The sequence below is a fragment of the Strix uralensis genome, chromosome 15 (genome assembly GCF_047716275.1).
Source record: "Strix uralensis isolate ZFMK-TIS-50842 chromosome 15, bStrUra1, whole genome shotgun sequence".
Classification (NCBI taxonomy): Eukaryota; Metazoa; Chordata; class Aves; order Strigiformes; family Strigidae; genus Strix; species Strix uralensis.
The window spans coordinates 12727215-12750404 of record NC_133986.1 but is presented as its reverse complement, the minus strand read 5'-3'; the positions used below and the strand labels follow the sequence as shown (position 1 = coordinate 12750404).

Genomic DNA, 23190 nt, shown 5'->3' with positions numbered 1-23190 from the left:
CTGTAATCGATTCCCAGTTTTGTCAATAATCTCCAGAAATAAATGAGTGCAGGAGAAAGCAGGAGGAGGAGGGTCCGGGGTGGAAGAGCCCGGGCTGCGCCATGCCGCATCCTTCCTGCGTGACCTGGGGCTGGTTCCTCTGCGCTGCCCTGAGTTAATCAGTAACTCCAACAGGGAGCAAGGGAGAAAATCAACATTTCTGCTCGCTGGGCTGAAGGAAACACCGCGACAAAGCCAAACCTACCTAACCATTATCATTAACATCATTATTAACATGCTTGTTATTATTAACACGTGTGTGGGGTTTGGCATGATGAAAGAAAATAACCAAGAGAGGTTGATGGTATCATCTTCCTAAAACATGCCCCAAATATCCCAATATATTGATGCTGAGCTGTATGTGGGATATCTCACTCCATGGGTTAAACATTGGCTCATTTACATCTTTTCCACCCTAAGGAGGCTCTTCCCAAACTCCCCGCTGCCAGAACAGGCTGAATGTTTACTCGTGACTTTTATTTTCCAGTACAAACCTGTGTTTGATTTTTAGTGGGACAAAGGAACACAGCACTGCCTCTGTTGCCCAATTAATGAAAGGGAAGCGCTGCCTCCTGCGCATTTCACCTGCGTCGTGTTTGATTTCGACAGGAGTCCCAAAATCCACAACCCCTTTGGAATTTGACCAGGTGGTCTCTGCTGCAAGTGTGGTCCCGCGGTTACTGTCCAGCTGGCTGCAGAAAATAAGATAGATATGAAATCCAGACCCTTTGGTCTATCCACAAATTAAAGAAAAAATGGCCCGGGTTCTCTCTGCCTGGCAGCCTGCCCAGCACTCGCTCTCGCTAGTCCGTCTGGCTCATACGCCGCTCCTTCTTGGAGGGGAAAAAAAAATAAGAGAGGAAAATGAAAACAGAGCCTGCACACAATATTTCAGTATTGAATTTCCTGATAAGATACCGAAATCCAGGGGCCAACCCGAGCGCTGAGCCCTGCAGTGGCGTGAGAGCGAGCTATAAAATTCAGTGCACTATATCTCAGCGGTACCATTCATCATCCGTGAGCAACTTATTACCCTTTGGCACTGGCTCCGACCAGTCTGCTTCCAGCCCTCGTCGGCCACGGACAGAAACAGGGGCCAGTGGGAGCTGCCGGCTTGGAGTCTCCCAGTAATTTGGATAAAAGAAAGCAAAAGGCTGCTTGGCTCTGCCAGAAATCATCACCCCGTCACTCACGCTCACGAGCAGCAAGTGGCATATGAAAAGTTTTAATTTTCCTCTTCTGACAGCAGCGGCCTTTTCTAATTATCACCCTCTACTTTCTGCAGCACCCAATTAAGTTTCCTGCCCAGAATATTACTAATTGGATGGAGAGCAGCCCCTTAGGATGAGCATCCCCCAAACCTGAGGTGCAGGTTTGCTTCTTGAAGGCAAATCGCTCTGTGGAAGACGAGCAAAGTGCTGATGGCTGTGTCTGGTTGCAGGGACAGATCCCCAGAAGGTTGGATTATAAAGCTGAATAAATGGTGGTGTTTGTTATCTGCGGCTGCTGCTGAGAAGCTCTGTGCTTGGGACACAGCAATAAGAGAATATGCTTAATCCATCTTTTTAGTTAGTAATGAATCTACTGCAGAGAGTGTTAAAAGAATCGCTAGTTTTCCTTTGGCTGTTCCAGAAAAAGACATTTCTAGTTTCAATAATCCCAGTTTCAGGAATTTCTTACAAACCACAGGTTTGGGGGATCACACCAGAAATGTAACTGCCCCACACAGTCACTGTGTTTACTGTAGAACAGAGAAATTCAAACCCAAAAGGCTGGTTATTTGGCCATTCCTATCTTCTTCGCCTTACACAGAGACTGTTTCCACGCAAAATACTGCGATCTCGACCCAAGAACTGGCAGTTCTTTACATCCCCTGTACCATGACAAGTCCTGTGCCTGGTTCTCTCACTAAAATAACCTTTTTCCACCCCTGCTACATCACTCAGCAGCTTCAGGCTTTCCTGAATGCTGTTTTTTGGTGTGTTTGTCAAACCTCCGGCAGCATCCCTGGGGACATGTTTCCATCCCAGCCAAGCCACCTGCGGGCACCTCTGCTCGGGGGATGAGCAGCCCTCGCCGCGTTACAAGGGTGGATATTCCAAGGGTATCACACTAAATGACAACTCCAGGTGTATAAAAGTGGTTGCCTTCCCTCCTAGTAGTGTCCCCGACTAGTCAAGATGTTGCTGACCCGCAGCATTGGGCCTTTGTGACCTGTTGGCCTTGATCCTGCTCCATGATGAAGTCGTGGGCTTGTTTTTATTGGAAGCAGTGATTTTCAGACCACATTCTGACGCTACATGGGAGAAATAAAAGACTTTCCCACATAAAGCTGAAGATAAAAAAACACTGCAGCTCCCTTTTGGTTCTTGAGGAGCTTTGGTTCGTGCATCAGACGTGAGGCCACACATCACTGGCCTCAGCACCTCATCCCGCACGTCTGCTGCAGCAGCAAAGAGGCCCAAAGTGTCTGTGTAAAACCGAGTCACAAGGTTATTTTAGGAAAAGTAAAGCACTTAGAGAAAAGAAAATATCTTAAATCAGTCTATAACTGTGTGTGTTTTGCTCAGGGCCCCACCATGTTCCCATGCTGGTGGCGGATGCTCTGGGACACAGGAGGATTTCAGAATTTATATTGTTCACGGCTGCTGACGAGCCCCATCCTTCCCCAACCAGCAATTTCACCAGTGGTTTACGATTTACCCCCCGCCTACAGCCCCAGCAAACATGATGAAATAGGGAGGGGTGTCGTTTCCGCGCTGCCCTCAGCAGCGATCCCAGCTGTGGCTGCACAGCGGTTTGATGACAATAACAAAAACACCGGCACAATGTGGGGGCTCATTTGCGGGACCAGCACACTTCGGGGCAAAAACTGGAACATCACATCCAACGGGGATTTCAGATCCACCTACCCACCAGCGTGCGGTTGTTTTCTGCCAGTATAAAGGGGTTAAAGGGAAAGAGCAAAGCACCTATTCTTCCGGAAATTATTTATTTCAAAAAGCTTGGGTTTATTACTTTCATTAAAGCGCGACAGCAAGCCGGGGGCGGTGGGTTGCTCTGATACCATCTTTAATATCCGCGGGAGCAGGAGTTCACGCTGCCTGGAGCGGCAGGGCTGTACGTCACAATCGCACCATGAAATTCAGACTGTTCCCTCCACACCCCCATCAAGGGCTTGTCACCACAGCTGTGTCCCTGTGGTTGTTCCTCGTCAGTTGGAGAGGATGGCGACAGGTCACATGGTGACAGCGGGTGAAGAGTCAGCGACTGCTGCAGTGCTTGTCCCGAAACCACCCGAACGAAGGTCCAACACCCCACAGTGTCAGCACCAGGCGGAACCACCGTGCCACATCCACACTGTGCCGGTGTGGGGGTGACAGCTGCTGTGCTGGTGTAGGGGGGCTGGGATGGTTAATGAGGCTGTGGTGCAACGCTAGCGGTTGTGTTGCGGTGCTGGGTGCGGAGCTGTAGGGACTGGGGTAGTGTGGGGCAGATGCAAGTGTAGGTGCAGGTATAGGTACAGGTGCAAGTGCAGGTTTAGGTGTAGGTGTAGGTTCAGGTGCATGTGTAGGTGCAGGTACAGGTGTAGGTTCAGGTATAGGTACAGGTTTAGGTTCAGGTACAGGTGTAGGTACAGGTTTAGGTTCAGGTTCAGGTGTAGGTGTAAGTACAGGTTTAGGTTCAGGTACAGGTGTAGGTGCAGGTTTAGATTCAGATATAGATGTAGGTGTAGGTACAGATACAGGTTTAGGTTCAGGTACAGGTGTAGGTGCAGGCATAGATTCAGATACAGATGTAGGTGTAGGTACCGATGTAGGTACTGATACAGGTTTAGGTTCAAGTGCATGTATAGCTGTAGGTGCAGGTACAGGCTCAGGTACAGGTGTAGGTGTAGGTACAGGTTCAGGTTCAGGTACAGGTACAGGTGTAGGTACAGGTTTAGGTTCAGGTTCAGGTGTAGTTGTAGGTACAGCTGCAGCTGCAGGCGGCGCCCTGGCTGACGTCCGCTGGATCCCGCCCCTGCGCCGTCCCTCCGTCGCGCGGCGATGACGTGGCGCCGCGCCATAGGCCGCCCCCTCTCTGGCGTCACCCCCGCGCGCCGGGCGGGCCGCAGGCGGACGGCGGGGCTCCCGCCGGTGGCGGTCATGGCGCGGCCCGGGCCCGGGCGGCTGGCGCTGGCGCTGGGGCTGGCGCTGGGCGCTGGGGCTGGCGCCGGCCTGGGGCTGCTGTGGGTGCTGCGGCGGCGGCGCGGCGGGCGGCGGGCGGAGGCCGCGGGGCGCCGGAGCCAGGGTAGGAGCGCGGAGCCGGGCAGGGCAGCGGGGCGAAGGGCGCTGCGGCCCGGCCCTGACCGCCCCCGGCCTGGAGCGACGGGCTGCCCGCAGCGGGGCCGGGGGGGAACCAGCACAGGCAGGGACATCCACCGGCTCTCCCCGCCAGGCGCGGGCCCTGGGCACGGCCAGCTTGTCCGGGGGAGCGAGCGCCGCCCCTGTGCCCCCACCTCCCTTTGAAACCGCTGAGAAAGGTGCCTGCAGCTGGCGGGGCCGGTTGGCACCTGCTCTGGGCTAGACTCGCCTTCGCGGCGAGTTTTTTAAGAGCCATTTTAAAGGTTTAAATTTACCCGTTCGCTACCAAACTCCGGTGGGGTTGAAGCGTTGAACTTTTAAAAACTTTTCGGAAATCTGAGCTTGCTTTTATTTATCCGTGTCTGCGAAAAACTGCGGGAACGGAAAGCGAAGCTGCGTTTGCGCGCAGCGGTTGCTCAGCTTTGAGGATGAGCCCGGCAGCACCGAGGGCCGAGCAGGCACCGTGTCGGGTGTTTCCCTTCAGTAATATGTGTGGTGCCACAGGCTAGATCGAAAAGTAAAATATTTTGAGGGAAGAACTTTTACTTAGATATCTCTACTGGGGTATCTGGAGGCTTGTCTCTCTTACTGTGTTGGGGCCGGAGCATCTGTGAACAGTGTTTTAATCTGTGACGTTGCAGAACCAGGTTTTAGATACTTGCACCTTACTATGTCCCCACTACACTGCACGTAGCATATACTGTACAAGCACTGTAGTGTAAGAAGAGAGCAGAGACCCACGTGGCTTTGATCGGCTGGTAACCATTGCTGCAATAAAGGTGTCTGTCCCCAGTTGCTGACCACGTGTCTTAGGAGTCGGTTTGTCCAGTTTTGTGGGACTTCACCCTGAAACAGCAGGTTCTGAGCAGAAGTGGGGAGGTCGGGGGTATTGGCCTCTGCTGATGGGACAACAGAAGCAGGAACAGGCGCTGCTGGAGTAGGGCAGGAGCTTGAAAACAACCCGGAGAGGCTGTACAGCCTGTTCTTGAGAAAGCAAAGCAAACACCGTTATTCCTGAGAGGCAGAAGAAGAGAAAGGAAAAGATTGCAGAGCTGCTTTCTTAGATTTTTATCTCAGTTTAGACACAGTGCCCTGGAAGATAAGCCCTTCATTTCTGCAAGTCTGGCTGCTCTTTTGAGAGTGATTCTCTTTTTTTATTGTTAATATAAAAATAATGTTCCTTCTCAAATAGTTGACTTAACTGGTAATATATTTATTTGTAATATTTATGAACTTTCAAGAAAACATATTTAAAATCCACCGATGTAAATCTGTTCTTACATGCTGGCTGATTGTGCTGTATCTACAAGGAGACTTAAGGGTCAGACACACTGGTAATGTTCTAGATACTCAGTAGAAGGCAACGACACATTTTAATGAGTAAAATGCTACGTAAAGTCTGCTGTCTCCTCTTTGAGTTTCTGTGGGGTTTTTTTTCCTTGAATGAGAACAGAGGGTTGGGTTTTTTGTTTTTTTTAAAGAATAGGTATTTTTTGGCCAAAACTAGCTTCCATTGTCTTTGTTCATTCAAAGAGCACATGTTCTCTTGTAAGCTGGTTGCTTTCCTGGCTGATGGCCTCCTGAGTTGCTTCAATTCAGGAGAGAAGCAGAGCGTAGTTTTTCAGTGTGATGTTAGTGCAGAAGTGTGGAGAATAGGAATTAAATTCATTTGCAGTATGGACTTCAAAAAAAACCAGCAGTTTCTTCATCTACAGTGGTCTTTGTCATATTCAGTATGGATTTTGCTCATTTAAAAAAAAATTTACAAGGGGATTTTTATAGAATTGCAGTTAAAAGAGCTTTGTTCACCCCTAATTGCTGTTGCAGATCTGTTAAGCGTGGTTAGATGCTGCTGTCAGAGAAGGGAGCAGTAAACCCAAACCTCAGGCCAGGCATGCTTGAGACCAAGCCTCATGTCCTGCATCTTCTGAAAACAAAATTGTACAAAGACTGCTCATGTGGAATCCTTTCCTGTTTGCCTCTAATGAACTACTACTTCTCCTCTTGTTTTCTTGAAGCCGTGCCCAGAGCGCTGGTTCCCGTGGCGGCGGGAGATGGTGCTGTGCACACACCTCTCCTCGTGCGTGACGAACAGGGGGATGTGCTGGAGCGCCTCGACGTCGTGCTGAGAAACATTGCAGAGCTCAGAAAAGAAGTGGAGGAGCTCCGAAACAGCCTGCAGCACTTGGCTGTGGAAATCGTTGGTGAAGTCAGGTATCGCCCTGCCCCTTAATGACTTTCTCTACTGTTGCACGTATTCACTCCATAGCATGGTAAAACAGCCATGATTGAGGATGTTAAATTTAAAATCCCAAAGTGGAAAGAGTGTCTCTCTAGTTGCCACTGGCATCACGTCTTGACCTCCAGTGAGATTAATGTAAAAAAAGTTTTATGTTTAGCCAGAGTTGTTTTTTTTTTTCTTACAGAGAAGCAAGTAGTGACACTTGCTTCGTATTCTGGGTTGGGAAGGTTTTTTGTTCTGTAAATGTTTGTGTCTCGTTACTGCTCTTTTCTCTCTAATTGCTGCCAACTGCAGGTAACTCTGGATATAGAATAAAAGGTCCTATATGTGCAAGGTGTTTCAGGATCCCTTTGCCTCTGTTCATTGAGGAAATCGGAGGAATGCATGTGATAGGATCACCCCTTTGTGTGTGGATTCTATATGGGTTGTATATGGACCAAGTCCATGGTCACACTTGCTTTAGCTGCAGAGTACGGGGTTCGCTGTGTGGTAGCAGGATGTTCGTGTAAGCAAGAGTAAGTCCCCTTGTGAATTCTTCGGATATAAAGCAAATTGGATAGAATCTGCTAGAGAGGAGAAGGGCGGTGAAGTAGCAGACGTTTCACTATCAAACGTTTGTTTGTTTCTCTTTTTGCCTTCCTCAAAGGTCCCATCTGGAAGAAACCCAGAAAGTAACTCGCCGGAGGCGGTTCCCGTTTCCTAGAGAAAGAAGTGATTCCACAGGCTCCAGTTCAATTTATTTCACAGCCAGCTCAGGAGCAGCTAATACGGACGATGGAGAAAGTGAAGGAGGGTAAGCAGAGCACCAGGATAGAGCTGGCTTTCGGCAGCCTTGGTGCCCAGTTACTTACATCTGAGCAGTTGATAATGTAAAGGCAGGGATGTTCCCCACGAGGTGTCTGGACTGTTTTTATTTGCTTTTATTATAGTAAGTTTACTACTGCCAGGGCCAGATTGCGAGAAGTGCAACAATTCCAACTTTCAGGAAAGGGGAGAAGGAAAAAAATACACTTTTAGAGGTTTTGTTTTTTTTTTTTTAAGCAATGATTTGGTTAGAGAACCTCGCAGGAAGAAGGGAAGTAGAAATCTCGCGACTTGACTGAGAAAGCTTATACAGAAAATTTCCATACAATAATGTATTTTAGAATGTCTGGAAAACTCGAAAAAGTTAAATATATTTCAATTAACTAAAATGTCTTCTTTTCTCAATGTGTCACACTGATCAGTTGTGTTGCTTACATTCTTATAGCTTAAAAACAGGTGAAAAGTACCGGGTAGTTCAAGAACATTGGTAAAATTACAATACAGATGCAAGTATTGTCACATTAGATAGATAACAAGAGGTCTACTGCAAAAGTGTGACTGCTGCCTTTCTGTTGAAACGCTCTTTTGTGCCTTAATCAGACGAATTCTGTAGCTTTTGAGGTGTGTAAGTGTTCTAAAACATGCAGCGCTGCCTGTATATGTTTTCCTGGAGAAGCTGAAATGTAATTTAAAGAGAGAAGTTAATTACAGCACTGAGAGCAGGGCAGGCAGAACGTGGACATGACGTGCTGTTCGTTAGCGGCTTAATGACGAGTCAGCTGGTGCAAACTGACACTTGGTAGCACGGGTTTGTAATCAGGGGACAGGGCAGGCATTACTGCAGCTGCCTCCTAGAACAAAGGAGATGGATCCGCAGGAAAACGGGCTTTGTGACTGCCATAAAACCTTGTGGTGTTAGTTCTTTATCTTTAGGAGCTGGAATTAGTGAAGCAGGAAAGAGCAGCTGTGATCTCATTCAGGTTATAGAACTGCTTCATTCCTCTGGAGTGGGTGTTCATATGAAAGCGAAATTAGGGAGCAAGTGATTCACGATGGTGTCATAGGTAACAAGGCTGCAGAACAAATTTTAAAACTATATAGTTTTGAAGATAAGACCTTGCTATCTAGATAATAACAGATGCATTGAGTCATCAGGGTGCTGATGCATTTTTGTAAAGCGTGCTGAAAATGGTGGTCTTTTTCAACAGATACCAGGCCTAGGTGTCATCTGATCCTGAGAAAATCTGAAGTCACGACAGAGGCCAACAACAATTCTAAGGTTCAGAGTGGCCTCCTCTGTAGGGGGCCTCAAGGGAGCTGTGGAGCAGGGATCTGTTTTACTGCAAAGCCTCATTACTTTCTTGGGAACTTAGTGATGGTTGGAGGAGTTCTTACATTTTTTTTAAAATCTGTAATTAGGTTTAATGACCATTGTGGAGAACTAGTGGATAAGCAGCTCTCATCTGATTTAAAAAAAAAAAAAGTTGATAATTTCTCACTCTGGTATTTGTCCTATACAAATAGGTATAATATTAGTCTATTCAAGACCAGCTGCCTTTAGTGTGCAATATTGTCTTTTAGAGATGTAAATACTAAAATTTTCTAGTAGAAGATCGGAGTAGGAAATGTAAATTTTGGAAAAGATGATTCAAGCTTTTCAGCAGCCACTGGGAGGAAGAATGAGACTGTTCTCAACAGATACGTTTCAGTGGCGTATTCATTTCTGGCAGTTGTGATCTTTTAATGACATTCAGAAAGAGAGGCTCACATTTCAGCTTTATTTTGTAAACCACGTGGACATAAGTATCTCCTCTGATTTCATATACAATTCACAAAAATCATCACGAGCTTTCAGGAGCCCAGAGGTCTTGGGCTGCTTCATTTTTCTATATTGCTTTGGCACTGCATTGGGCTTTTGGGCTTCTTTGCCTCCCCTTTCCATGTGCTTTTGTGTTCCAGATGCATGTTTTCATTTTCATTCAGGATGTGTGCTAGCCAGAGGCCTCAATGTCCTAAAGCATTTAAGAACTTTCCATCATTGTAAACTCGAGAGAACAGGCTGATAACATCTAAATCCCTTAATCTTTCTGAAAACTGAGTTTATGAAGTTATATACGGCATTACTTGTCTTTTTAAACTGGCAGCATCTTGGAGAAAACACATTTTTGTGGTGGAGAAAAAGAGTGTATAGGAGCCATCCATTGCTGCCTGTTTTTAAAGACCATATTGTGTTTCAGGAGCCTTTGGTGTGGAAAGTGTTTTTCAGCTGAAGCACTGAAATCTTTGCAGCTGTCAGTAAAATGTTATAGTGAGACTGTCACAGCTGTGTAGCCCACAACTGTGCTGTATAGTAGCTTAGGACAGGAAATAAGAGAATTTTAGGAGTTTCTGTTTAAGTACAGAAAATGAGGTAGTCTAGAGAACTAATAATATAATTAATCTTAAGAAAATACCGAGAAATGAAGCTTTTAATCTCAAACAGAGTGTCACCTACCACTATGTTGCTGCATTATCCATTAGCTTAGTGCTGCCTATGTCGTCTCCAGGATGTTGTCTTGTAGCCCTTGCTTTGCTGGCTTTGCAGAGATAAGGCTGACTCTTTAGTTCTTGTCTTAAAACGTTTCAGTGCAAAGTGGTGCATTTTTAAATTTATGGATGAGGGTCGGAGGCTGTGGTGAGTGAGGGTGTTTGTTTACCCTCTACCAGAGAGGGAAACGCTTGAGCATTATTGATGCTTCTCAGAAAATTGAAGCTTTGATAGCCAAACGTGTCTTGTTATCTATGTGTGGCCAAATTACTGTAACTGCTTTTTTCTGATATGGACTTGGGTCACGTATCTTTGTTTCCAGACAAAGGCAGCTTCACAGGCAGCGCCAGGCTCTCCCTCGGAGGAGAAATTCAGCCAGGACAAAGGGGAATGCAGCTGTAGTTACCGAGTGCCCCCAGACTGCAATGACTTTTAATTCTTGCAGAACCTGTAAAATTGATTTGGGCACAGTTTAATCGGGTAACAATTAAAAACATCCACTAGAATTAAGCGTTTAAGGGGTTTGAAGCAGCTTGTTTCACGAAGAGAGCTTTCTATTCGGATAAACCAACAAAACCTGAATACAAAAGTGCACATTCTTAAATTACTGGCTAACTTGCGCTTGTTCTTGAGTTAAGAGCTTGCAGATAAATGTGAGTGGGACAAATAGAGAGTTGTCTTCAAAAAGAAATTAGTTGTGTAAGTAGATGCCCCCCTGCAATGGTATCAGTCAATATATAATGCTGGTTTAAATTTCCAGCTTAGGTGCCTGAATATGACTTGGAGGAGCTTAATTTTAGCCATTTTCAGAAACTTTGATCTGAGCTTTATCCTGGTTCATTTGACTAATTTAGCAGCTAATCATTGCCTGGGTTTTTGTACATGTGGTGTCTTTTTGTGGCTCGTCTGCTGTCTCTGTGCTGGACTTCTTGCTGATGTGAAATATTTTTGGTCGCTCTCCCACTGGTTTGCACCTTTCCACATGTCAGTGTGAACAAGCTGTTTCGTATTTAGCGCTCAGACAAGATGATGGAGGTACTAGATACTGCCAAAACAGCCATTGTGTTTGAAATTTCCTGGAACAGGCTAAAAACCTCAGGTTATATTTTCCACATGGATGAGTGTGTTGGATTTTTTGTTGAAATTCTCTTTTATAATCCATACATTTAACTGAATTGTCCTGGCTCTGTTTCAGTTGTTTGATTCTCTTACACTGAAGTCAGAAGGTCTAAGAGAAGCTGCTACAGTGTTATGGATGCTCGTGACTGAGTTCTACTTAACTTTTGGGGGGCTTTTCTTCAGCTTTTTGAGGCTGTGTGTAATACATGAGAAATAACGATTGGTGTGTTGTTTGAGACACTGGGACTGTACAGTATTCTGCAGGATAAAATAAGATACTCCTCTTCCTCTATTGGGAAGAGTTGTTTTTTCTGTACCGTATGTATAAAAGTGTTACAGGCTATACAGCATCTTCTCAAACTAATTTCGTGTTGTTTTTTTTTTTTTTTCTCAAAGGTACACCACAGCCAACGCTGAGTCTGATTATGACCGGGAGTCTGAGAGAGAGAGTGAAGAAGGGGAGGATGAAGTGAGCTGTGAAACAGTGAAAACTGTGCGGCGGGATTCCCTGGATCTCGTCAATGAGGATGAAACACATTTAATCTTAGACTCCTCACTGGAGGAAGGACTGGGTCAGCTACTGCAGCAGGCTGACCGCTTGCACGACGGAGATGAGCAGGAGAAGAGAGAGGGGTTCCAGCTGCTGCTGAATAATAAACTGGCGGTAAAAGTTGCCTTTTTATATTTTCCAGCAGTGATTTGTGTTTTCAGCTAAGTAGCTTGGAAAGAGGAAATTGCATATCTTAGCAGCATCCAGGTCCTACACAGCAACTGGGCCAGCCTCCAGCGGCCCCCAGTTTCCAGTGGCCCCCTTCCTCAGGAGCAGCCTGGGAGCAGGCTGCAGGCCAAAACTCTTTGGGCTACAGCAGCAGCCAGTTCCCAGTCGCTTTCTGTCTTGGAACTCTGTGTCTCATCATGTCATCACTTTGGGTGAACACACTGTACATGTGTAAAATAACAGCACTCTATGTATACAGTAAACTCAGCAAAGGTTTTGAGAACGATTACCTCGTTACATACGCAATGGCTCGATCTATAGTCAGGGAACTTGGTCTGCCCGGTGCACCTGTGTGGTGGTTCGTGAAATAAATAAGTTGTGTATTCAAACAGAAGGGTTAGGCAATGCTTAGGTGTGGGTTAGTTAATGAGATTAACAACCTGGATGGTGTAGGTGTTTTGCCACCTTCAAGAATGTGGGTTTTCTATACCGTATCGGGGATGTGAATTGGTCCCCTGATTTGGTGAGCGTTGGTGCTGCCGTTGGGGTGTGGGACCATGGCAAGGGGCAGTGATGCTTTTACTCAAGCTGCTGCAGATAACAGCATATATATATATATATATGGTGATTATATGTATATATACACACACATTACCTTGTATCTCTGGCCCCAGGCAGTGGCTGCACCCAGCGCTGACGCGTGTCTGGCTGCGGGCGTTGTGTCCCGCCATGACCCGCCGCAGTTGCACCCACAGCCTCTGTTGGGGTTTAGTGAAGTGCTGCGTAGCCAGCAAAGCCGATGTTTTGGGTTACCAGCCTTTTAAAGAGCAAAACCTTTTTTTTGACTGCTGTATTTCTGGGAGGAACAGAAGGAAAGAAACAACTGTTAACTTGATCGGTTCTAATTTCAAGTAGATGGGGGTTTTTCCTTCCCACCAGGAAGAAATGACAGGCCTGTCGGCTTCTGAAATTCTCTTGCATCCTTCTTTCTGGTGATTCTCCCAGTTTCTTTTATTTACAATACTATCACAGAAGAAATCAAACTGTTAGGTGGTTGTGTTTTAATTTTCTACTTTTTTTTGTTAAATAAGTTTGAGTTTGTCAGAACATACCTGCTTCAAATTTAGCGAGTTTGTCAGAACACAGCTGCTTCAAATTTAGCAGTATGCCTACAGTACTGTCCCAGGTTTAAGAATGAGGCAGGATGTGAAACTGAATGCAGACTGAACCATGAAAGAAGTAAAATTCAATTTGTGAATTTTAATGAAGTGATGAGGTTTAGGGTGTTTTTTTCCCCGGTGTTTTGAGGTTAGCAGAGAGTGCTGAAGAACTGACCTCGGAATTGGAGGCGTTCCTTGTTAGAAGGCGGCAGCAGTTAGACCCATACCAGTGGTGTAGCACTGTAAGCTTAATTATAGACCTGGCCATCCACTTTGCTCTTTTGGGGCTCTGCTTCGGTTCGTGTAGAGTTGGGGCCTGTCAAGGTTTCAAAAGAATGTCTGTGTGACTTCCAGTATATGCCCCCACTTGATTTTTTTCTTTCTCATGCTCTTTGTCAATGGCAGAACGGGTTTTGATATACAACATTTATGTTTTTGCTGCAGTATGCGGACCAGAAAGACTTTCTTTGGCGCCTGGCACGAGCACACAGTGATATGTGTGACATCACGGAAGACGCAGATGAGAAGCGATCATACGCGTCTGATGGTGAGGAATTGTGTGGGGGGGGCAAGGGAAGGGGCTGGGCAAAGCTGACATTACACCTCAGGTTTATAAACCCTACACTTGCAAACAATGGGGTGGATTGTTTGTTTAATCTTGCAATCTTTTTTTTTAGATGAGTAGCTAGCAGTGCTGGGGTGGTATGTGTTTAAAAATCTTGCTTTTTGGAAGACAGTGTAAGTAGACCAAGGGCTGGTTGAAGGTGTAAAAGTTTGTTTCTCAAACCTATCGTCCATATCCTGTGTGGTATTAAGATAAAAAGTTTTTGCTGTAATGCATTTAATTTTTTATGTTGCTAACATGTGCAGATATAAAAAAGAAACGTATTTTTAAATGTCTGTTAACTTAGAGGAATCAGTTTAGTTTCATTCCCTCATTGTACTTCATTAGCTCAAGTGTGGTTTGCAAGGCTGTAGGTGGGTCAGAATATAACAAAAAAATCATCTTTGTTACCGTTAAAATGTGCAACAAAAGATACGATTCTAAATAATTTGTCCTGTTTATTATGCACATAACTAAATATAGTTAGTTAATACTACAACTATCTAATATAATTATTCTTTTCTGGAAATCAGTGTAGCCATTTAAAGCATGAAATTTTAAGTTTTATTTTTGATAGTCTTTCTAGCCTTCAATAGACGCTCGGTTTTCAGCTTTTTGAGACTGCAGGTTCTTGGAGGAGAGAGGGGGAGGTGGGGCAGGTCCTCGGTCTGAGACTGTGAAATGCATCAGAACAAAACCCCTGAAAGCTCAGATTAACTTTTCTTAACACAGTGTGGAAGATGTTTTCCTTAGAGATAACTGTGATTTCGAATGAGTGAAACCATGTTGACAGGTCAATACAATTTGCTATTGTACTAAAAGTTTGTGTGATCTCTTTGAGTGGCCTTGGATGTTCTGTATCACTGCCAGAGTATGAAATTATTTATGGGACATTTTCAAGCCAAATGTATTATAAAATTAACAAATATATGACTTTTATGGCATTCTATTATTGTACTCAAGCAGCCTCAGAGAAGGATGTTAAGAGAGAAGGTGGCTGAATTTCTTACCTCTGACCACTTATTTGCAGGGAAAGAAGAGATAGAAGTTGCCTTACAGAAGTGGGATCGAAGTGCCGAGTGCCATCAGTGGTAAGTAACTTTTTACTTCTTGCTTTTAAGAAGCATGGGAAAAGGACTTGGAGATTGTTGTGAGCTGAGCTGCATTTAAAAACAAAAAAAAAAGCTTATTTGCCCTTACTTGGAGTATACTATATTGATGTTATTTTCTGTAAAAAGCTGGTTTTAACAGCTTTGGTTAATTGGCATAAGTAATGGCTTGACAGACAGTAGCTTTGGTTGTGATTATAGTAATAAACTTTGCTTTGCTTACTCCAGTGTAATTATGGATTTCTCTCTGATGGCCAGAAGAGTTCTTGAGCAAAAGCTCCCAAATAGAATCACGAACTTTGGGTGCTCAGAACAGATTGTATCAAGGCTTTTGTGAGTCTGCACCCAACAAGCTGATGAACTTTGGTGATGGTGGTGGAGGATGAACTTCCAGATAAGGCTTGGAGGAACAAGCTGTTGACAGAACGATTTTGAGATGAATAAGTAGAATGAGCTCCATTTGGTGTTCACCAGGCTAAGTTCAGCAGACTAAGCTGTCCATTCTTTGGGCTACTCGTAGCTTAAGCGCATACATTTTGAAAAGGTGAAGGAGAGTTTGTTTAGGAGCTTTCCTGGGAATGGTGCAGTTTCCCTTGCTGAGGGCAGAAGACAGCAGCTGGCTCGGCAGCTGGCGCCAGGGCCATGAGCGTGCCTGGGTGGGGTGCTGGGAGCGCCGTCGGCATCGCTCCCGCCTGTGCGGACCCTGCGAAAATGCACATCGGAGCGCCCCGTTCGTGCTGGGTGTAGATGGGCTGCCAGAGGGAATGTTTCATGCAGATAACTTGCAGAAAACTAGTTCCTCAGTGTGGTGAGGCTCTCGTCATTTTCTTTCACAAGTCCTCTGTTTCCCTTGGCCCCTTTTCAGCCCCCTATAGAGAATGTGTATGTCCCTCAAAGTCAAGCTCACAGCCAGCTGTGCAGCTGTGGGGGCAGAGTCTGAACAGTTACATATTAAATATGAATGAGGTTTTTCCTTTCTGTTCCTCCAACATTTTTAGGTTAATTGTTGGGGTTTACTGTGTCATTGACATTTCGATAATGCTCTGCTGCGCAGAGATGCTTGCTTTCTGTCAAGAGGTGATATATTTGCCTCAGTCAGCTAGGCCTGCAAGCGTGGGCTTAGTGCTGTGCCAATGTTCTTATATTCATCTTAATTCTGGAGTAAGTAGAAACATCATTCTTCTCAGACAGCCTTTTATAGTCTTCTGGCCTGGCACTGCTGCATTCTGTTCACGGGTGCTGCTTGTCACTCTGCAAAGCACTCTGGCTTTGAAATGAATTGAGACAACAGCATACAGCTCCTTTTTTTTTTTTTTTTTTTAAAAAAAGATATTTTATATTTTTTTTCATGGTAAAAGATGAAATGATCTGCAGTTTAGCCAAGCCAGGTGTGCTACGTTTCTATAAATGCTGCAGCTGGTCAGGATTTCAGTGAGGAGGTAGGCAAGAGGAAAGGTACCTTGCTCTCTTCAGCAGCATGAATGAACAGGCTTTGGTTGCACCTCCTGTGTGGGACTGCAAGGGTTGCTCTCCTTCCTTAAAAATACCCCAAGAGCGTGCTTGGAGAGGCTGCAGGTGTTTGTGGAGGTATGGGAATGTGCTTTTCTGTTATTCTGGCGAATTCCTTGACGAACAGTGTTTATCAGCAGTTACTATGAAGGACTGACATGCAAAATAGACTACAAGAGAAATTATTTTTTTAAATGGAAATTTTTGGGAAAACAGGATGCTGCTCAGTATCTTTACCGAACAAGATCTGCGCTTTTCTGAGATGAGTAAATTTATTTAGAGGATCAGTTTGTACTGACATCTGAACAAATGCCTTTATCATCTTGAAAAGACTGTATTTTAGCTCTTAGTAATGACTTGCTGTTCTCAATTAAAGCTTCGATACGAAGGAAGAGTACTGGGACAGGCAGTTTGGCAAATCTCTAGCAGATTACGGTGTTCAGCTTTGTCTGCTGGTTTAACATCTTGAAGGATGGGTTTTAGTTGCCAAGTTGAGTCTTAAGGTTTGTAAGCCACTTTGATACTCGATCGTTTGGTATTTAACAAAGCAAGGTTCTACTTTAGGGTATAATATTGATGGCTTAGCTCTAGTTCAGAGGTTATAGTGTGCAAAGTAATGACTGTAACGGGAGGTTCAGTCATGTGTCTCCAGTAGAAAATCTCAAGGCTTTTGAGCCAAGATGTTCTCAGTGCCTCTGTTACAGCCTGTGCTCAACTCTTCCCACAGTGGTTTTGGTGAAAGAGGGCACAATTCTGGGCCCCCAAAGAGGGGTAAGGCTTCTGCACATCTACATCTTGCTTTTAATTCTAGAGAGCAGCTGCAGAAAGGAAATAGCAGAGCAGCATGTGGGAGGCATGGGATTTATTGGAAATGAATATGTAACTACCTTTATCAGTCATAGAAATAATTATTTTCTGCCATGAATAGAACAGGAAATCATTCCCTTTCCAGCTCTGTATGGGTCATGGGATGGTCTCAAGCTGTTCTAACTGCAGCCTCTTTTTATGGTAATTGAATTTACCCCGAGAAGAAAATTATCATTCCTGAAATGATGCTTAATACATGGAAAGATACATATATATGAAAAATGTAGGATAAAACATAGTTCCAAAAGACATTATAGGTCGTTTTCCCTTTACTCAAGTAATGGGCACATGGCTCAGAATTACGTTTAGTTCATTGTGCTGCATGTTTAGGAAAATATTTTTAAAAAAAAAAAGGAAAGGAAAGAATACTGTGATCACTGCCCTTCAGTGTGCTGTCCTTGCCACCAGCAGGGAGCAGCACGGAGGCGAGTTCATCCCGACATGGAGCTGTCCTCCGCCAGCCCATGTAACCTGGTTTTAGCCCCTCGGATCCTTCCGTTCCCATACCGTCCTCCGGTACAGATCCCGTTATTTAACATGCTCTGTGCAGAGAAAACCTGCTTACTCAGTCTGAAATTGCCAGTAGAGGTTTTAAAGCTTTTTTGGTTTTGATTTGATGCCCTGGCTCGTGGTTTATGGAGAAGTGAGGAGGGTGATTGTTCGCCCTTCCTTTCTGAATGACTGTGGTATTTCTCTCTTTAGTATCTGTTTCCCTTGCTGAAGAATCTGAATCTTTTATTATCTCTTTGCATAAGGAATCATTTTATTATCTCTCATCACCCATGTTGTCTTTCCCATATTATTCTCTTGCTACCATGTCTTTTTTCAGACAAAGTACGGGAATCCAGGGCAGAACACAAGCTGTGGGAGCAGCATGGATTTGTGTAATACCGACGCGACGATCCTTTTCATCCTTACTTCCATATACAGTAGTTACCGTTGTCTTTCTCTTTTCCACAACACACTAAACAGACATTTTAATAGAGACATTCCCAGTGATTTTAATGTCTCTGTGTGATACAGGCTGTCTGAAGCCTGTGATCGTGCAGGTACCATTAGCGCTGCGTTTTTTCCTGTGTTATTTCAAGTTGACTGTAATTTGCTATTTTATCAGTTGCCACTTAATGCTCATGGATGACTAAAGCTGCAGTTGTGCTGGTTTTCAGTGCTTATCCATTGTTCTCTAGGCTGTATTATTTGCTTCTGTTGCACAGATCATTCCCTCTTTTATTGCCTTTAAGGTGTGATGCTTGTCAGGCAAGACAGAGGATACTTTGCATACAGTCATCGTTGCAAGTAAAACTTTTTTCCCCTCTCTCAGTGCCTCATAGTTTTTGCAGTAATGACTGACATTTTAAAGCAACAAACAAAGAAAATAACTTTGTGAACGAGGGGATTTCTGAGTGCTGGCGAAGGCAGCGCTGAGGGGAGCGTGACGGGCTGCAGCGTCGCAGTGTTCTCTGGCTGGCTGGTTCGACGGCTTTGGCAGCGTGGTAGTAAGTGGTTTCTCAGGAATGACCAAGGAAGCAGTAAGTGTCTGGGACAGTGTCTGGGCTAGCTTTGGGATCTGCCCAAGCATGAAGGATTGTCCTTTCATGGATCTCTTGGGTCTTCTTGACATTCGATTTGGTACAAAGCTGTTATTGTAGTGGCTTGCTCTGGGAAGTCGGCTGGTCCCAGGAGAGCCATCTCTGCAGAGCTGCTCGAAACAGAACCGACATTTGATCAGGGCTGCACAGACAAGTCGGCCTTTGTGCAGTGGGACTGATCTCCAGCGGTGCTTTCCCCCTAGGCACTGCTTAGGAATGTAGAAACGTGTGAGAGTTGTCTTGGGCATTTGATGCATTTAGTACCTTTGGAATAGATCTGTGTCTTGTAGGCTGATTGATATTATACCAAGTGTTCTTCGTGCCTGTATACTCCTGTCTTATAATTACCCGATTCTTACTTTTGATACAGACATCAAAGTCATTCTCTGCTTTTATTGTAAAAGATCTCTGAACAGGTAGATATTATGTCCAACTAAACTGAATGCTCCCTTAGGTGATTTCAGCTCATGAAGAGGAGGACAGAGCAAGTTCGTAAGTCTGTTCTTGCTTTTAGGGGTGGATGGAAGAGGCATTGATTGTTGCACACGCCTGTGCTAAAACAAAGCTGCTTAGACATGAATATGTGACATCCTCACAAATGTAAGTGAGGGAAAGAATTGTGGCCTTGTTAGAATCCCCTGTCCATTTTGGTGGGGCTGTTTGCAGCAACTGCAAGCACGTAACAGCAGCTTTAGGGATCGGGAAAGGATAGTGAGCTGTGTGTTTGCCTTGGCTTCTGCTCCAGTTGTTAAATATTGGAAGTATGACCAGAGCAGCAAGGGGTTTCAGAGGTCCATCTGCAAAAAATTTTGCAGGTGCTGTATTAGCAGCTTTTTTCTGAATTGAATATTTCACATTGAAATTAAATGCTATTTGCTGACAGCTGTCACTGCAAAAGAAGTAATGAGCTTTGGCCCTCTTGGAGATATTATACGTGTTACAGGGAAGTGGGAGGAAGATACATTCTTGGGTTGGATGAGCCTCCAAAATGTGCCCTCTCTTCTAAAGAGTGTCACTTTGGTGGAGCACTTCACACGCTCGATAGCCACTGAATTGTGTACCAGCCCTTTTAAATTCTGTTGGTACATCTGGCTGTCTGTGGGTAGATACCGTTTCTTTCTTTTGAAAAGTGACAGCATTCCAGATATGGCTTGAAGATAGCTTTAATTTTAATAACTGGCAGTATTTCAGGATTTAACTCTTCATGGATTACTGCTCAGATCTGGCCAATTTTGAGCTGTGTCTGGGTTTGAGCTGAGCATTTTCTGTTCTGCGGGTGGATTAAACAGGGAAGTTACTGACAATATAGATTAGGGGCAGAAGCAACTATAGCAAATAGGAATAGGCGTTAGAAGATATTTCAGAACGTAGAGAAAGAAAAATAACATACAGCTAGAGCTGCCTGGTGGCATCCCCCTGACTCCGGAGGGTCCCTTTCTTCCTCAGGGGTGTCGGTACCCTGAAATGTCTCCACATCCTGAGCCACAGAGGCTCTGGGAGTGGGAACACCGGAGAGGAGCCAAGGAAGAGAAAATACTGAAAAGTATGAGCAGGGGCAGAAGGAATCTCAGCAGCGATCAATATTCCCTCCTTCTCTTGCAAGTAGTGAAGTAACTTGACATTTACAGTCTGTGGGTTGCTTTTTATTTCTTAGGCATAAAGAAAAGAGAAATTCTGAGAACTGAGATCTTAAGAGAGCAGAAAGCTCTCATAGCATGGTGATAATGCTACAAATGTGGAAAACAACTCAGGCACTACAAAAAGCTTCATTTCGCAGCTCTTCTCATCGGTGTTGATGCAGGTGACACCTTCTTTGAAAGCACTAGTAGTTCCTGCAGTCTGGGGTTTTTTTTGTAGTTTGAACATCTTGCCCAGGCATGTCCAGGCTCTTTGCTGGTAGCTCGTGGGAGGACAGCTGAAACTGCAAGTCTTCTGAGTAAAACCAGAGGTTTAAATAAACATGAGGTCACTCCATAAAAATTGTATGTTCTGCACAATAAATGTCATTTGTATCTTTAGACTTCACTGGGGATGAATACATTTTGTTCTACGAAGAGAACGCATATGGTCCTTTCCTACCACCTCCTGAGGGAGACGAGAGATCCTCAGCAGATAAAACCGCTGTAGAAATTGAACAAAACTGAAGACATGTTTCGTGTCCCAGTTGAGGTAGCTAATGAAGATTTTCACTTTTTTAGGATCAAGGAAGACGGATTGTGGTGGAGGTAGAGAAGGGAATATTTCAACCTTTTCTTTCTGTGACAGTCATTTAAGTTTGACTTAAATCACTAATGAAAATTGACTTTGCTTTTAGCCATGTGCCTGAGTAAACTTACTAGCTAACATGTAACTTCACATCATTTGCCAGGTCTCCTTGGAACCTGAATATGTTCTAGGCATGTTAATTAAGTTTGAAACAGAGCACTAATCCAGAAAAATAGTTTGGTTTCTAGTGTTTAAGGAATCAAGGACACAGAGTTTGGAGGGACCTTCAGAAAGTTGTCTCACTCCTCTTCTGGCAAGGGTGCGTGCCAGGCATGCCGAAACTGTCCCCGATCCCTGAAAACTTCGGGTGATGGGGCTTGTCCTGTGCCCTTCTCTCCCCATTCTCCTGTTTTATCAAGTAGTTTAATTATGTGGACATAATATATATAACTGTACGGATTTTTCCTGATATCAGCCTAGGCGTTGTTTTTACTTCTCTCTAAACAGGAAAAAAGTGTTTAACATGGGAAACTGTAAGAGGCTGCAGTAGTTGTTGTATTCATGCAGTGTTTTGAAAGAAAGCAGACCTACTTGTCACAACCTTTCAGTGTGGTGGTGTTCTGCAAACCTCCTGGTCTCGTTGTTGTCCTATGGACTCTATCCAGCTCATCCTTTTTTTTCTTTTTCCTGTTAAATTTATTACTTAAAAATTGTATATAGTACTTTAGCTGAGGCTTGCTAGTACAGCATCATATTATTGCCTTGGGCTGCCTGTGATGTACTGTAACCTTTAAATTTGATTCTCTGCAGCCACCCCCCCATTAATTGGTGAATTTTCTAGCATATGCTAGTCTGCAGCCTATTTAAATTTAATCTCTACTATATTACCCAGCTTAATGGAGTTATTTAATAGCATCACTGTCACTGTAAGGGGATTTTTTTGCCACTCCATTCAATGTCTATTTGCTCACAGTAGTTTTCAGAGAACAATTAATTGTGGAAAAATCAGGGTAAAGGAGACTTGGGTAGTTTACTCGCTCCAAAAGAAAGTCGTGTTCTTTCTGGTGGGTACTTTTCAAAACAGATTAGACAGATCTCCAGCGATGAACCTCCCACGCTCACCCTCTGAACTTCATGCCAGTCACAGCTGTACCATGTTTCCTTGTTTGCTTATGGGAATTTCACAGAAAGGATGCTAGTGATCCTGAAACTTAATGTACATCCGTCTGTCTTTTTTTATCTTCGTTCATTTCTCTAAAAGCAGAAGATTTAGATTATTTTGTTATTTTGTTCTTGTCTCTCTTACTGGCAAGACTGGGAGTTCAGGTTGGTAGCAACTTCTCCATCCCGCCTGTTGCAAAGACACTGGGGCTGTGTTAGCCATGAACAATTCATTGACGGGGCTGGGGCGAAGCACAGAAATTAAAGATGACACCGAGAGTCTGAGCAGATTTTCTGTCTGAAACCGGAAGCATTTTTGAGTGATCATCTGAATTTATCCTGAGATTCCTAGGGTTGCACTTTTCTGTCTTCCAAGTTGAGATACTCTAAGTGATATTCTGCCTCAGGCCCCTAAGGTGGTATAGGAATTACTCATTTGTGTCTGTTGGGCTCTTGCTTTCATCTTGGTATATCTGCTCAAATAAAGTAGTCCCTGTGGAGCTGCTCGCCCTCGGAGAGGGTGAGGCTTGGCTTGTGTAGCTGGCTCAGGCTGCTTCTACAGAGGGACAAGAGGCCTGAATTGTTTCAGTTGTTGGGGGTCCTTGTTGGTTCCGCGGGAGCAAAGCTGAGACGTTTGTTACTTGGCAGACATGAGCCATAATCTGCTCAACTGTGCAATAAGTAACAAAAATAAACAAAATACAGTATTGTTTCAATTTAAAAAATTAAAGTTGTTTTCATATAAAATAGTGAAGACCTTCATACAAATATCTGGGCATTCGGGGATTTTATGGCTTGGCAGTGGGGTAATGCCTGTATTGCTATAACCATGGCTCTGTGGACTGACTAATGAGTCAAGCTCCTGTGAGGTCTCCTGCAGTTGTGTAAGTGATGCTGAAGTCGTTCAGTCAAAGTCAGACGATCATCCCGAGCAGTCACGAGAAGCCTACAGAGAGCTCTTTGCATAGTTTTGCTCCCAGTTGCCGAATCACTTCAGCTAGAACTATGTATTCTGTTACCTTTTCTGCCAAGTTGTGCAAGCATGTGATAGAGGACAGCTACTTAAAGATAAAGGTTTGCAGTGGGTCTATGGTAATTTTAAGAAATGGGATATTTTTTTCACTTTCTCACTATGCATACATGGGTATATATCTCCAGTTAAAATCAATATACCAGTCTCTAGATTGGGAG

The 23190-nt window shown here is 44.4% G+C and overlaps 1 protein-coding gene across 2 annotated transcripts in view; it reads left to right on the top strand.

The window, feature by feature from the left end:
• The first annotated feature begins 4187 nt into the window (after positions 1 to 4187).
• The window catches only part of RMDN3 (regulator of microtubule dynamics 3), a 38618-nt gene continuing 19615 nt past the window's right edge, over positions 4188 to 23190 (top strand). For both annotated transcript variants that reach the window (XM_074884959.1, XM_074884958.1), the window contains exons 1-6: positions 4188 to 4332; positions 6404 to 6599; positions 7274 to 7420; positions 11474 to 11741; positions 13400 to 13502; positions 14590 to 14650. In XM_074884959.1, coding sequence (XP_074741060.1) covers positions 4188 to 4332; positions 6404 to 6599; positions 7274 to 7420; positions 11474 to 11741; positions 13400 to 13502; positions 14590 to 14650 — 920 coding nt within the window. The remainder of the gene's footprint in view (positions 4333 to 6403; positions 6600 to 7273; positions 7421 to 11473; positions 11742 to 13399; positions 13503 to 14589; positions 14651 to 23190) is intronic.